The sequence below is a fragment of the Doryrhamphus excisus genome, chromosome 9, assembly GCF_030265055.1.
Source record: "Doryrhamphus excisus isolate RoL2022-K1 chromosome 9, RoL_Dexc_1.0, whole genome shotgun sequence".
In the NCBI taxonomy this organism is placed as follows: domain Eukaryota; kingdom Metazoa; phylum Chordata; class Actinopteri; order Syngnathiformes; family Syngnathidae; genus Doryrhamphus; species Doryrhamphus excisus.
The window spans coordinates 8,702,460-8,715,975 of NC_080474.1; the positions used below are offsets into that span (position 1 = coordinate 8,702,460).

At 41.9% G+C, this 13,516-nt stretch overlaps 1 protein-coding gene across 3 annotated transcripts in view; it reads right to left on the reverse strand.

The window, feature by feature from the left end:
• pard3bb (par-3 family cell polarity regulator beta b) overlaps positions 1 to 13,516 on the reverse strand; it is a 133,772-nt gene that overhangs the window by 16,642 nt on the left and 103,614 nt on the right. For all 3 annotated transcript variants that reach the window (XM_058081722.1, XM_058081723.1, XM_058081724.1), the window contains one exon: positions 6,989 to 7,065. In XM_058081722.1, the coding sequence (XP_057937705.1) occupies positions 6,989 to 7,065 (77 nt within the window). The remainder of the gene's footprint in view (positions 1 to 6,988; positions 7,066 to 13,516) is intronic.

The window sequence follows — 13,516 nt, forward strand, 5'->3', positions numbered from 1 at the left end:
TACACATTCCATTTCTTTTCTGTCCTAAAAAGATAGAAAGAATGCCCCTTTCTATGGAAAATGGAAGAGAGCATGAGGAAGAGGAGGTTGAAGAGAGGCAGGAAATCCCAAGTAACTAATGAGAAAACACAACTAAAAGAGACACGTCGCAACAGACACAAAACTGCATGTGCTTCCTAATTAGAAATAATCAAATTATCATTCGAATGAGGAAATGACAACCTTCCCAGAAACCTGAGCAACATCTCTGAATGCTAAGTTAAATCCAATAAGAGTGATAACAAGGAAAAATGGGATAGGGTGTTGGGCTAATCTAATTGGGTCAAACCTGCGTTTCAAAAAACAGATTGCTATCAGCGGCAAACATCCTCGTAGATATGAATCATAACTTTAATGAAAGTTGACTCTTATGTACTTTGAAAGACAAACACAACTCATGGAAAGAAAGCACCACCAAACAATACAAAAACATGTCGATGATGAACTCCCTCTGCAGAAGTCATCTGTTTGGAATGTGATCTCTTGTAACAATAAAGCACCGACCCGTCATTTTAGTGGGGGCAACATTTTCCAGATCATGGGAGACAAGCACCAGTTTAAACCCTAACACTGGGGTTCAAACTCAACTCATCGAAAGGCATGTTTTGCTGTGCTTACCGGGCCTTGGATAAAGGTACTCATCGATCTCGGCAAAAGTTAGTCTTGTCATCTGAAAATTATTTTTAAAAAGACATGACACAAGCATTGTATGATGAAGATTCTGACTTGCAAACAGCACTCATGTACTGTCCTTGAACAGGTGGACTAGACTAACAGCCCGTACGCTTACTTGTGTCATTCCTTGATGACAATGCATCTGCTGAACCAATGAGGATCAAGAAGTGGCTTAGATCTACAATGATCCAGGAGGAGAAAGAGTACTACATAGTATCTGGTGGTATTTGCTATTGCTTATGATAAACCTTCAATCGTTAGTAGAGTCACTAAACATGGCTGTAAAGTGCAGGCATTTAGTAAGTGACCTAGCGTCAGGATGGCAATGACAGAGATTATATTCTCCTTCTTGCAAGCTCAGTGTAGCATACAGAACTGTGATTATAGAGAAGTTTAACTCATTCGCTATCAAAGACACATTTATATGTCATTTTCATCCCGACAGCTCACTCCCAAAGACATAGTTATACGTTTTTTACATTTGAGGCACAAAGTGGTGATGATGCAACTCCGCAATAGAAGAGAGCATATTTGGTGCAGTCTGAAAAATGGCCACAAGGTGGCAGATGTGCCTGCATCTCTCCGGCATCTTGTGGTATTGTGCAAAGGAGGTTCCACATTGAAGTTCAATTCAGTTGCCCATCCATCCATTTTCTATTCCGCTCATCCTCGTGGGTCTGCTGGAGCCTATCCCAGCTGACTTCCGGCGAGAGGCGGCGTACACCCTGGACTGGTGGCCAGCCAATCACAGGGAACATATAGACAAACAACCATTCACACTCACATTCATACCTATGGACAATTTGGAGTCGCCAATTAACCTAGCATGTTTTTGGAATGGAGGAGGAAACCGGAGTACCCGGAGAAAACCCACATGCACTGGGAGAACATGCAAACTCCACATAGAGAAGGCCAAGCAAAGAATGGAACCCGGGTCTTCCCGATCTTCTGACCGTGTGGCCTACATGTAAACCACTCCACCACCGTGCGGCTCAGTTCAGCTTCAAATGTCAAAATTCTAAATAGTTCATGGTATATTTATTTAAAAAATGTTATTTTCATGTAACACAACATTTTTTTGTGTTGTTAATGTTGTGGCATCATTATTTAGACATTTTGACAAAATGTATACTGTATGGCTAAATTTGTGTCAAAGTGAATGTTATGCTTGAAATGTATCTTTTCTCATAAAGCCTTTTTTTCCCCCCTTTTTTTGTTGAGAACCGACATTTTGCTGAAACTTACATATGTTCTACTGCTGATTACTAAAGAAGAGGTGGAAATGAACTTTTTTTCGGATAAAATATAAGCGTCTAATCTTTCTTTTGGTACACACCCCATCTATATAGAACACAATATTCTATGTGCCTTGAAAAATCAGTCCAAATCATCAAAAATGGCCGAGAGGGACGACTTTTGAAAAATGAGTTAAGGTAGAATGCATACAAAATGATTCTTCAGTTGTTAACTAACAGCCGTTGTTTCGATTTGAAACTGCTTTTCACAAAGGAATACGCACTCTCAACAGGGAGACTATTGTTCCAGCATAACTGCAGCTTTGTGAGATAAAAGCGGAGAAGTGCGAGAAAGTGGTGGAATACAGATAGAGGGTGTGAGGTGGGGGAAGGGAGACAGCGGAGATGTAAGCGGGAAGAAAACGACAGAAAATGAACAATATCTGATGTTTATCTACTTCTTTCGTCCTTTAGGTGTAAAATAGTATCTATTTATGAATAAAAAAAACAAGAATTCGTGAAAATTCATTTATGAACCAATGAACCGCGATAGATGACGGACAACTGTATAGTCCCCCAAATCTCTTTTACAATTTTACAAAAACTGTATAAATATTCTGATATGGTACTTTCCCAACATGCGTGCAGTTGTAATTGCCAACACATGAGACTGGGCCAGTGTCCCGTGTCTGAGTGCGTTCCATTTCTCAAGACTTTTCAGAGATGACAGCAAGACCTCTAACTATCATCACAGCTCTCAGCCCCATCTGCTAAAGTCATCACCAGCACAGACACCGCCTCCCTCCTGCTCAGGCACCCCCCACCCCAAAACACACACACACACACACACAGAAGAGGTGTGAAAAAGCCATCCTTCAGCATTTTAACAGAGATGGGAACCAGACTATAACATTTCTGATGTTCAGACCTTCTGTCTGTATGTCATTCCACTCTTTGACTTTATCTTTCTCAACATTTGATGCGGTCCACACGAAGCGAGCATGTTGGGAGCCAGTATGTGGATAAATCCCAGTACAGACTGTCAAGTGTACCGCAGGAACACCGTTTTGAGTCATTTTAAGTGTTTTGGTGTGTACCATTTACTTTTTGGAAATTGTCAAATCTGTTGGGTTTTTTTCATGTGGAAATGGGCGATATAGATGATATACAATGTCCCAAATATTTGACAGAGACAACCTGCGACAAGTAGTCAATGTAATGTAGCACCATAATACATACATATATGGAGCTTCTCCAATAAGTTACTAATCCTTGCTTCTGTGGGAGTACATTTCTTGAAAATATCATCACAAAAAGTGGACAGGGAATGGCTAAAATACGGCAGATTAACAATGCTAATTGCTAAGCTACCTTGAATGTAAAATAGTGAAAACAGAATAGGTGCTTAGTACACATCAACAAAAGTCAACTGGAACCACATTACAACAGACTACGCATCCAAAAACCGGAAATGATGCAATATGTTTCACAAAACGAAGGAGTCAGGAGCAGCATTTGCAATCTGTAACATTCCCTTAATATGCCAAAGAATATTGTGATATACTGTACTATACCGTTTATAAGCCAACACCAAATGTGGTGCAGTGGTTAATGTTCTGGACTTTGGGGCAAACGCCCCAATTTCTAATCTCCACTAGTATGCACCATTGGTATTCATCAGGAAGGCATCTGGAATATAAAGTACTAATATAAAGTACTCAAGCCAAAAATCAAGTGTGCGGATCAAAAAAAAGATCCACTGTGACAACTCCGTAATCAGGACAAAGCCGAAAGGAAAAGAAGAAGACCTAAGTCTGGATACGGACCCAGTGATGGCCCTTTACGGACACCCATGACTATTTAACGTGAATGGGAAATATAAATATAATCATTACTTGTCTAGAAATGAAAGAAACATGGCTTATAATAAAAGTAAATAGAGAAAACCAAACATTTCCAAGTTAATATACAGTATGTTCATTCAATATATATGTTCATTCTTCCAGAAAGCAGTGCCAAACTGCTGTGTCTCATATGCTTTGAAACTGTAGCGCTGGTCAAAACTGCAAATGTGACCAGAGACACCTGACAAAACACAGATTATTCAAGGGGAAGCATCCAACCGAGTCCCACCCATATATTGTTATCGTGAAAGGCTGCAATGTGTATCACAATATGGCTTTAAGGCCATATTGCCCATCCCTAACCACTACCTGTGCTTTCCTGCTGAAATGACAAGTTCTATCTTTAGCCATGACTCTACTATTCCGGACTCTTTTGCATGACAGTCCTGGAAAAGGGAGAAAAGAAAAGAAAACAGGGTAAGAAATAGTTAAGACATCACAGTGGGGAAGAAAGAAGGAAATTAATTAAGAGTAAAAAAAAATAGCTGAAAAGGCTGCAGATGCACAGATAGTAAATATTAAAACGTGAGACCTTAAAGAAGCAAGGGTGGGCCATGAGAAATGAGATACTAAAAGGCAGCAAGTGACTGATGATGCTTGGAGAATACGGTAACTGTGTTTCCGATTAAGAGTAACCTCCATATGGTGGGTGAGCAGCTGTGGGTAATCATTCGTCTCCAGCAAGTGTTACAACTTTTCACTACAACTTTAACCTTTAGGCATTCCATTCGCTGAACTTTTTGGTGTATCAAGTTGTTCGAGTTTGGGCTAATGTAATAGGCACATTCAGAGCCGGTTGGGCCATGAGACAATTCAGTTGCCCCTCCTTTATCACTGTTAATTGGTTCGAGACCGGACCCATTTATTGCATTTCGAACAAGTAGTTCGAGCATAGAAAACCTGTGTATGATGATGTTCTAAATATGATTTTTACCATTATTAGAACCCTGTAAAAATGAAATAACACCCCTACAGTCATCTTTACACTAATTTCTATTTTCCAATTTCCATCCATCCATTTTCTATGCCGCTCATCCTTGTGGGTCTGCTGGAGCCTATCCCAGCTGTCTTGGGGCGAGAGGCGGGGTACACCCTGGACTGGTGGCCAGCCAATCACAGGGCACATATAGACAAACAATCATTCCCACTCACATTCATACCTATGGACAATTTGGAGTGGCCAATTAACCTAGCATGTTTTTGGAATGGGGGAGGAAACCAGAGTACCCGGAGAAAACCCACGCATGCACAGGGAGAACATGCAAACTCCAAGTAGAGATGGCCGAGGGTGGAATCGAACTCTGGTCTCCTAGCTGTGCGGCCTACGCGCTAACCACTCAAAAAATTTATTAAATGAGTTTATCACAAGGCTGCACAGTGGAGCCTTGTGATAAACTCATTTAATAAATTTTTTGTATATAGTCATTACATGTGCAAATGTAGCTTTTACTGTATATAGAGTTGTTGTGTGCAAACTGTGTGGTAATTTAAATTGTTTTGATGTTATTATGATTTTTAATGTATTTTGCTGTAATTTGTAAAAACATTGAGTGACACATTGGGCTCTAATTTTGTAGATCAGGCGCAAGCGCAGCAGAGTGCAGGGTTCTCAAATTTCCTGAGCTGCGCAGTCTGGCGCAGCGCCGTGCACACATGCCTCCATCCCTCCCACCAGCGCAAGTGACAAAGAGGGAGGAGAGAAGGTGTGAGAGAGTTTAACACAGACCACGGGGCTGTGACTGGACTGGACTGTGCATCAACGGCCACCATGCGTGTCATGCTCCACGTACTGTACGCCACCTCATCTGTTCCTGACAGTTACATTTATTGCAGCAACAGGCTAAGCCAAGCATCTTGCTTGTTTTCCCACCAGCATTCCTGCTCTCCATGGCCAAATAGAAGAACCTTTAATGGTATATTCGCGGAATCTCCTCCTTATCCTCCTTGAGAAAAAATTTCAACAACCAACTTTATATTAATCATTGTTTTTAAAACATTAAATAGTGGTTGCTGTCATTGTTTTTTCCACTGAAATCTGCCTATGAGGTTTTGGTTACCCTGAAGTGAACCCTGAAAGAAGTTTGGGATGGCCCATAACGTTTGGTTTCAAAAGGTGTGGTAAAACTGCCCCTTGATGTCACAGAGGGGTGGACTTCCTTATATGGGCATGGCTGTAACCCAGATAAGCTCTCTGCCCGCCCCGAAGCTCTGCTACTCTGTTTACAAAAGAGGCTCCAGCCAGTAGATTCTGAGCTGCCAGTCACTCCTAAACACTTTCAATTGGCTCTCCAAAGACTTTGGTCATTTCTAAAAGATTCTGCAAAATCTAAAACGTTTTCTGTGCAGGTTTTTGTGTGTAGCTGCTCTATAGGAGAACACAATTCAACACAACAGGTCCCCTTTAAGGGAAAGCCCACCCTACAGAGAAAACGGGAAAAACAATGCCTTTCAATTTCTTCTGTCAGTATATGTACACTGCTGATGGAGGGGGTTGCCACGTTGGGTAAGGCCAGCTCTGGCCATATTCAATGACATCTGGTGTCGATGACAATTATTTCTATAAGCCCGTTTATTTATTCATCTGTGAGGTCAGATGTTCTTGACAGGACAGTGTCAATTTTAAGTTAATCCTAAAAATGTTTGATGGATTTGAGACCTGGGGGTCTTCCGAAACTATTCCCAAAAGTTGGAATAGAATACTCGAGCATGTCCTTGTAAGGCCAAAGTATTAAGAAAAGGGGTAACCATCGGGGCTAGAAGACTAATTAAACAGAATCCCCTTTGGAATGCCTGTGAAATGGAGGGTCAACATAATTTACCTTAACCTAATCAAAGTTGAAAGCTGCGTTAAAAAATAATAAGTCAATTAATGTATCATCAAAGACTATATTGACTGAGTGGGGGTAGAGCATCTGGGGTCACGGGTAAGTTTTTCACCTCACTCAGACCCCTGGGTGTGTCCAAGAGAGGATTTTGGAGGAGGTCACTGAGGTCTCCAGTGACATTTAGCAACAAAGACACATTATGCAATTTAATCAGAGACTTTTCAAGAGAAACCCATACAAAACAGAAAGAACCTGTAGCATCTAATGAAAAAGGATTATAACATGGAAGAGAAAGTAAAAAGATGAGTACCTTGGTAGGGAGGCATACTGACGCTCTGCTTCTTCATGTTGTGGCACCATTCGCTGATCTTTCCCTCTGCCTGGAATCTGCAACACAGAAAAAAACACATAAGTTTGACTTATTGTTGTTGTCTGTTCAATTTTAGCCTTTCCAAAAAAAAACAAGCCCCCAAAAAGCATGACTTTTTGGGTTTCCTATGCCTAGGCCTTGTGTTCTTCCTACTCAGTGCTTGTCTTTGGGATTGGTTTAGAGTGTGTTTGGTTCCACGGTACGACAGATCCGGCTGTTCCTTCCTGTTGTGAATGTAATTCTTGCCTGCTTGCCAGCTCTGTCTTCTGGTTAAATAAAAAGTATTCTACAGTTTATGCCTGCCATTGTGTTGCTCTTGGCTTGCCTCTCAGTCAGCCTGCGGCACCAGCACACAAAACCTCCCGTCAAATTCAAAGGCAAAATACTTCTGTCAAATTGCAAAAAAGTTGTAAATCTCCAGCATTTGGTGCGGTGGCAATACTGTGAGTATAAAGGGGCACAAGACTCTCAACACTAGCCGATATGTATGTGTGTGGGGGTGATAAGGCGGCAATTTAGGATTGACAAATGCTAGTTTTTAGGGATTTAGTGTTTAAGTCCCGAGAGAAACCATAGAAAAATAACATGTTTGAAGTCATGTCTCATCTCCAACTTTTCCAATACACAACATTTCTCTGGGATTATCCCGGCCCATTTATTAGGGATATTCCAGCTTTTGCAGTACTCCTAAAAGATCACAACTGAACCCCAGACATCATGGAATCCAAAAAAAAAAACAATGCTGACTGTACACACTTAGCATACTCCATGGTCTCAGCCATGAACGTAGGCAAAATCTAGTCCCAAAAATCGACTGGTCAATCGTGTTCGAGGGGTCGGTTGTGAAGTTACCTTTCACCAAAGGACACAGCACACCACATGCAAATAAATATATACTCTCCCATGTTTACACACACTGATATAAATAGTAATAATAACTTAAATCCACACCAGAACACCAAACATGGACGTCAAAGTGTTACAGAAAACTAGGATCTCCTCTTTTCGATGAAAGGTAATCCTGTCATCATAAACGGTTCAAGCAGGAGATATCACACACGTTCTCTCCCCTCACTCTGTATTCAAGGGAATGATGCCAGGAAGGATATAAAATACATTTGCTGGGCCTGCTTTCCTTGGACCACCTGCCTTTATAGCTCTAATATCTCAGGTAGACAGACATGTGGGATATTAGGCGAGAATAGAGATGTGGTGTGAATGAATGAAAGGGTATTAGTTGGAGAAGAAAGGTAAAAGGGAGCGATAGCATGAATGAGCTAAATGAGCTAGATCAGGTGAAATACATAGAAGGGATATAATTGCAGCTGCCGAGCGAGAAGGAAATAGCGAGGAAGACGGGAGAGGTGGATTACAAAAGGAGGTAGAGAATGGGGAAAAGAAGGTTCTCACAGAATGGGGGGTGGGGGGGTGATGGGAACGTTAACAATATGATTTAAACAAGATAGCTCAAGGGGTGAGAAAATGGAAAAGGTTGGGTGACTACATCCAACAAAGGCGAGGGGGTGATTAAGGGTGATAGATAATGAATGCACAGGATCAGGGAGAAAAGCGAAGAGAAGTTAAACGACAGTCAGGTGTTACAGACGGGGGCGAGCAAAGGCTTGATCCTGTGTTCTTAAAAAAGATAAAGTGGCTAATACGCTTTACTTCTAATGTCAAGACATCCCACAGGAACACTGGAGGAGAAGAGGAGGTTCTTTTGGATTGCTCACTGAATCAATCACATTGTTAATTGAAATGCCTGACTGGCTAGCGCTATCTGAATGGAACCCCCATATTGCTAAGGGCGACAGGGTTATTACTGAAGTGATTACGTTTTAATATGTTTGTGAATTTGTCTGGGTCCACAACCACATACGTAACCCTAACTCAGGCGTGGCCAAACATTTTCCACGGAGAGCACATCATGAAAAATTAAGTGATGGAAGGGACACTTTGATCATTTGTAAACCAATACATGTAGATATGAGGAGTTACGTATATATACTTCAAGAAAAAAAGCATTTCAGCTTTGTGATTTAACTTCTTCTTCTTTGTCTTTGGGCTTGACACTTTTCTCCACCCGTTCCATCCTGCTTTGCACACGCTTCTTCACCTCCTTTTCACGATCTCCATTGTTCTGGACTGTTGAAATCAGCTACTTCAAATTCTCCACCTTATGTATCTCTTCTCCCTGTAACCTGTCTCTTCCGCTTGGGTCCCGCTCATTTACACACATATACTCCGACTTACTGCGGCTAATCTTCATTCCTCTCATTTCCAGGGCAAAACCTGACACCAGCAAAACGTAGGAAAGACACGTCGGCTGTACGGACAATGCAGTGATGTGAAAAAAAACAACAAAAAAACAAAAACAAAGAAGCTCTGGAACCCAGCTTGAAAGTCAACATATCAGATGCGTTTCTCAGGGTGTTTTTGCATGTCGACCAGCATGTAGGATCTGATGAGGATCGAACTCGCAACCTTCAGGTTGGGGGATGACCACTCTATAACCTGTACCAGCATGCTAACTGCAGGAATATCCACCAGAGGATTGAATGTTCATTTATCCTCCATAAGCTGTCTCCAAAGGCGTTTTAAAGAATTTGGCAGTACATCTAACCGGCCTCACAACCGCAGACCACGTGTACAGGATCCCCGCATCTGGCATCTCCACCTCCAAGATTGTCGGAGACCAGTCACTCAGACGAGCAAATTCCATAACTGCTGCATATTTTGGAGTGTCCTTTTATTGTGGCCAGCCTAAGGCGCAGCTGTGCAGTCATCATGCTGTCTATCAGCATCGTGATATGCCACACCCGTGAGGTGGATAAATTATCTCTAGTGGACTAACAGAGCTCGACACCTGCAGAAGTAGGCCTTTTGTCTTCTTTCTTTTAGTCCACCTTATGAACGATGGGAGCAAAAGGAAAAGGGTTGCGTTTACATTTTTCCATGGCTCCAACAAACTCTATATTTTCATTCATCTTCCTGCACTGTAGGAGTCCCACTACTTTTGTCCACATTGTGTATGGTGGTGGTGTGGGGAAAAAAGTGTGTCTGTGTGTCAGAGGAAAACCAGGATGTTAGTTGATCACAGACTTAGCATTCACCAAGCTGACAGGAGCGCCGTGCAGGGCAAACAATATGACAACCAAGCTAGTGTGGGACAACCTATACACAAGCTTACTGTTTTTCCAAACCTCACGCTTAGTCTGTCTCTTTCTTGTCACAGGAGGCTGAGGCTGGAGCGTAGCACTGCTAGAGTAAATGGTCCGGTGACAACATTTACAGCATAGTGAGCAGACGAGTGTGGACACAGACACGCACATGAAGAAAGCTTCAATTCTCTTTTAACAAAATCTTCACATTTCTGGCCACACAGTCTTCAGACATGAAGTAGCGGCTGATGCACACCGCCTCACTTAGAGCACTTAGCAAAAATGTAAGGCATTGCTGCCTTTCAGCTCTTTTGGTCCTCTTCAGCAGTCCTTCATCTTCTTCCTCCCTTTTTCAACACCCCACTGGACTCTCCTCCTGGTCTACTTAAGTGAAATACTAGCATCCTTTGAGTACTGCAAACACCCATCCTCTACAGACATTCGTAATTAGGATCTGTATGATTCTCATGCACACCATAATGTAGCCCTGAGGCACACCACTTACTACTTCTCTCCATTCATCTGCCCTTATCCCAGGGTGTATGGTTCAACATTTATTTGTCTCTCCTTTTATTTATGTCTCCGCTCTTCTGACGACAAATGATAAAGAAACACAGCCCCCTCCCCACCCCTCGACTGTGCAACCTTCCCTAGACACACAGTTGTTTGTTGGTCTGTGTAAATATAAAGAAGTAACCATATTTTAACCCCACCCGCTCAGGCACTTTCCTGTTTTTAATGTCCTTCCCTCCTTCTGAACTTGAATTTGAATCCTTCCTTCCCATTGATGCAAAGATAAGAAGACAGGTTCTCCCGGCAATCTGCATTAGTCATGTTGTTCTGTTAGCTAGCAGTTTAGGCTGACTTAAATTGACTCCAGCCTACACGTTAAAGCCAGATGATTTCACTCCTACCGACAAAAATATTGAATCCTGGCAAAAAATATCCATGTAATAATCCTTGGCATTAAGCGTGCGATTTCATAATCTACTTTTCTGGCTGAATCCACAAGTAACTCCAAAATGGCAATCCCTAAACAACTTCCTTCAACCGTCTGCGCTAGACTGCAAAAAAAATAAATACAAAATAAACGTCCCTATTAGTAGTATGGTGGACTAAGTATATAAAAGTGTCTGCATTTAATGAGCAATGTTTAATTTATTTACAATGCTGTCATTGCACCACTTGGACACAATCCATTACAATCCAAAATTCAAGCATAAATACTATATTGCTGCACTTTCATAATTTAGCATTCATGGCTGCGAAAATTTTAATATTTTTTATTTTCTTGTCCAAAAATAGGCATTCCTCAATGACTGCACAACTGAACACAAAATCCATCCATCCGTTTTCTATGTCCCTTATCCTCATGAGGTCGCGGGTATGCTGGAGCCTACCCCAGCTGTCTTCGGGTGAGAGGTGGGATACACCCTGGACTGGTGGCCAGCCAATCACAGGGCACATATAGACAAACAACCATTCCCACCCACATTCATACCTATGGACAATGGGGATGAGCCGGATACTCATTACAACGAGTAAATGGTGTCATCCCTACTATTGAGATGTTGCAGAATGACCTTAAAAAGGTGCTTCATGTTGGAAAGCCCTCAAATTTAGCTAAATGACAACAATTCTGCCAAGATGAGTGGGCCAAAATTCCTCCACAGCGCTGTAAGAGACTCATTAAAAGTTATCGCAAACGCTTGATTGTAGTTGTTGCTGCTGTGAGTGGCCCGACCAGTTATTAGGTTTAGGGGGCAATCACTTTTCCCCACCATTGTACATGCACATTTTGTATACCTCACAGATATGCTGACGTAACAACATGGCAACCGTGCAAGATAATAAACTTTTGTAGAACTCCTCAAAACATGCAGTTTGGTGAACACAAGTTAATATACAGTATGCTCATAAGTTGTGACTGGCGTTACAATAGGGAAGCAGTGTGGCTTGTGTAGAGATGGCTTGGAGAAACACCTTCTCCAGTGTCGAGTCGAGATGACCCAGCGGCCTGCACAACAGGGGAGCCGCGTACTACTACTCACTGCTTCCGAAGGAGGCGGAGGTGAAAACAGATGTGGTTGTTGCACTGGCCTGATGACCAGGCTAAAGGCCTGAACTTGGCTGGGAGGGGGAGCGAGTCTTGTGTTCAAAATAGACAAAAAGTTGCAACATTGCTTGTAGCGTAATGTCGAGTCGAGTATGTGAGAGCGCCCGTGAAATGTCTTGATGTGGGTGGAGTTTTCATGCATGGTTACCCAGCAAAGTGAAGGCTATGAGTGGGCTTTTCAAACCAGAAGTCTCAGCACCTGGCAAAGTGATTGCTGAGTCTGAGCTATTGATCACCAAGTTTGTGAAATCTGGGCAGACTACACCATTAAGATCACTTTGCACTATTGGACTGTAAAATCTCACTTAGAGAGACAATGTGGGACTGGCAGGCCAAAGAGAGAGAGGATGGAGTGTAACAAAAATTTGTCTCTCCGATAAACAAGAAAGAGGCAAAAAAAAAAGATGGAGAATAACTCATTTGAACAGAAAATCTAGATTTTTCTTTTGATTGTTTACAATGTTGGAGAAACGGTAGACATGTTTATTCACAAATGTCCTCTGACCGAAATGTCAGCGAAGCTCTCAAATAGATGGCTGGCTAAGAGTTGAGACTTGAGCACAGTTAAATGTCACAGCAGTTCAGCTTGTGGTACAATTAAGGCAAGAGAAGGTCAATTTCTCCTAAAGCACGCAGCCTGGAGAGTCTCTGGTGAATACAATTAATACTACTTAATGCAAAGCATATCAGTGTTTACGAAGAGCAGGTCTGTAGGAGAGAGGAACCCATGATGAGACTAAAGGCTAAAATATGTTCCCACGTCAACGCTGATGTGGACCGCAGAGCTGTGATTGGTCGGCTTGTTTTTAGTACATTGTTTCCAATTTTTCCCTCCCTCGGAAGCGCCAACAAGTCGACCAAAACAAAAGAAACAATGGTACAAATGGAGGAGCATCAAGGAATATGCAATGCATAAATATGAGTAACATAAATAACAGCAGTGTCTGATGTTGCACATAGAATAGTTCCAGGTTCCATTTTCACATCCAGCAGTACCTTGTTTTTTTTTTCATGAATTCGTTCCAAAATAGGCAAAATCTTGTGAAACATTTTCAATGAGAGCCCAATGAAAGGACACTTGGTGCATAAAAACACAGTGTAATACAACAACATAGTTTAGTGAACGCGTACGTCCTCAGAAAGGAAGATGGAAGAATGACTGTTATGTAAGTTGACGCTCAAAAAATGTAT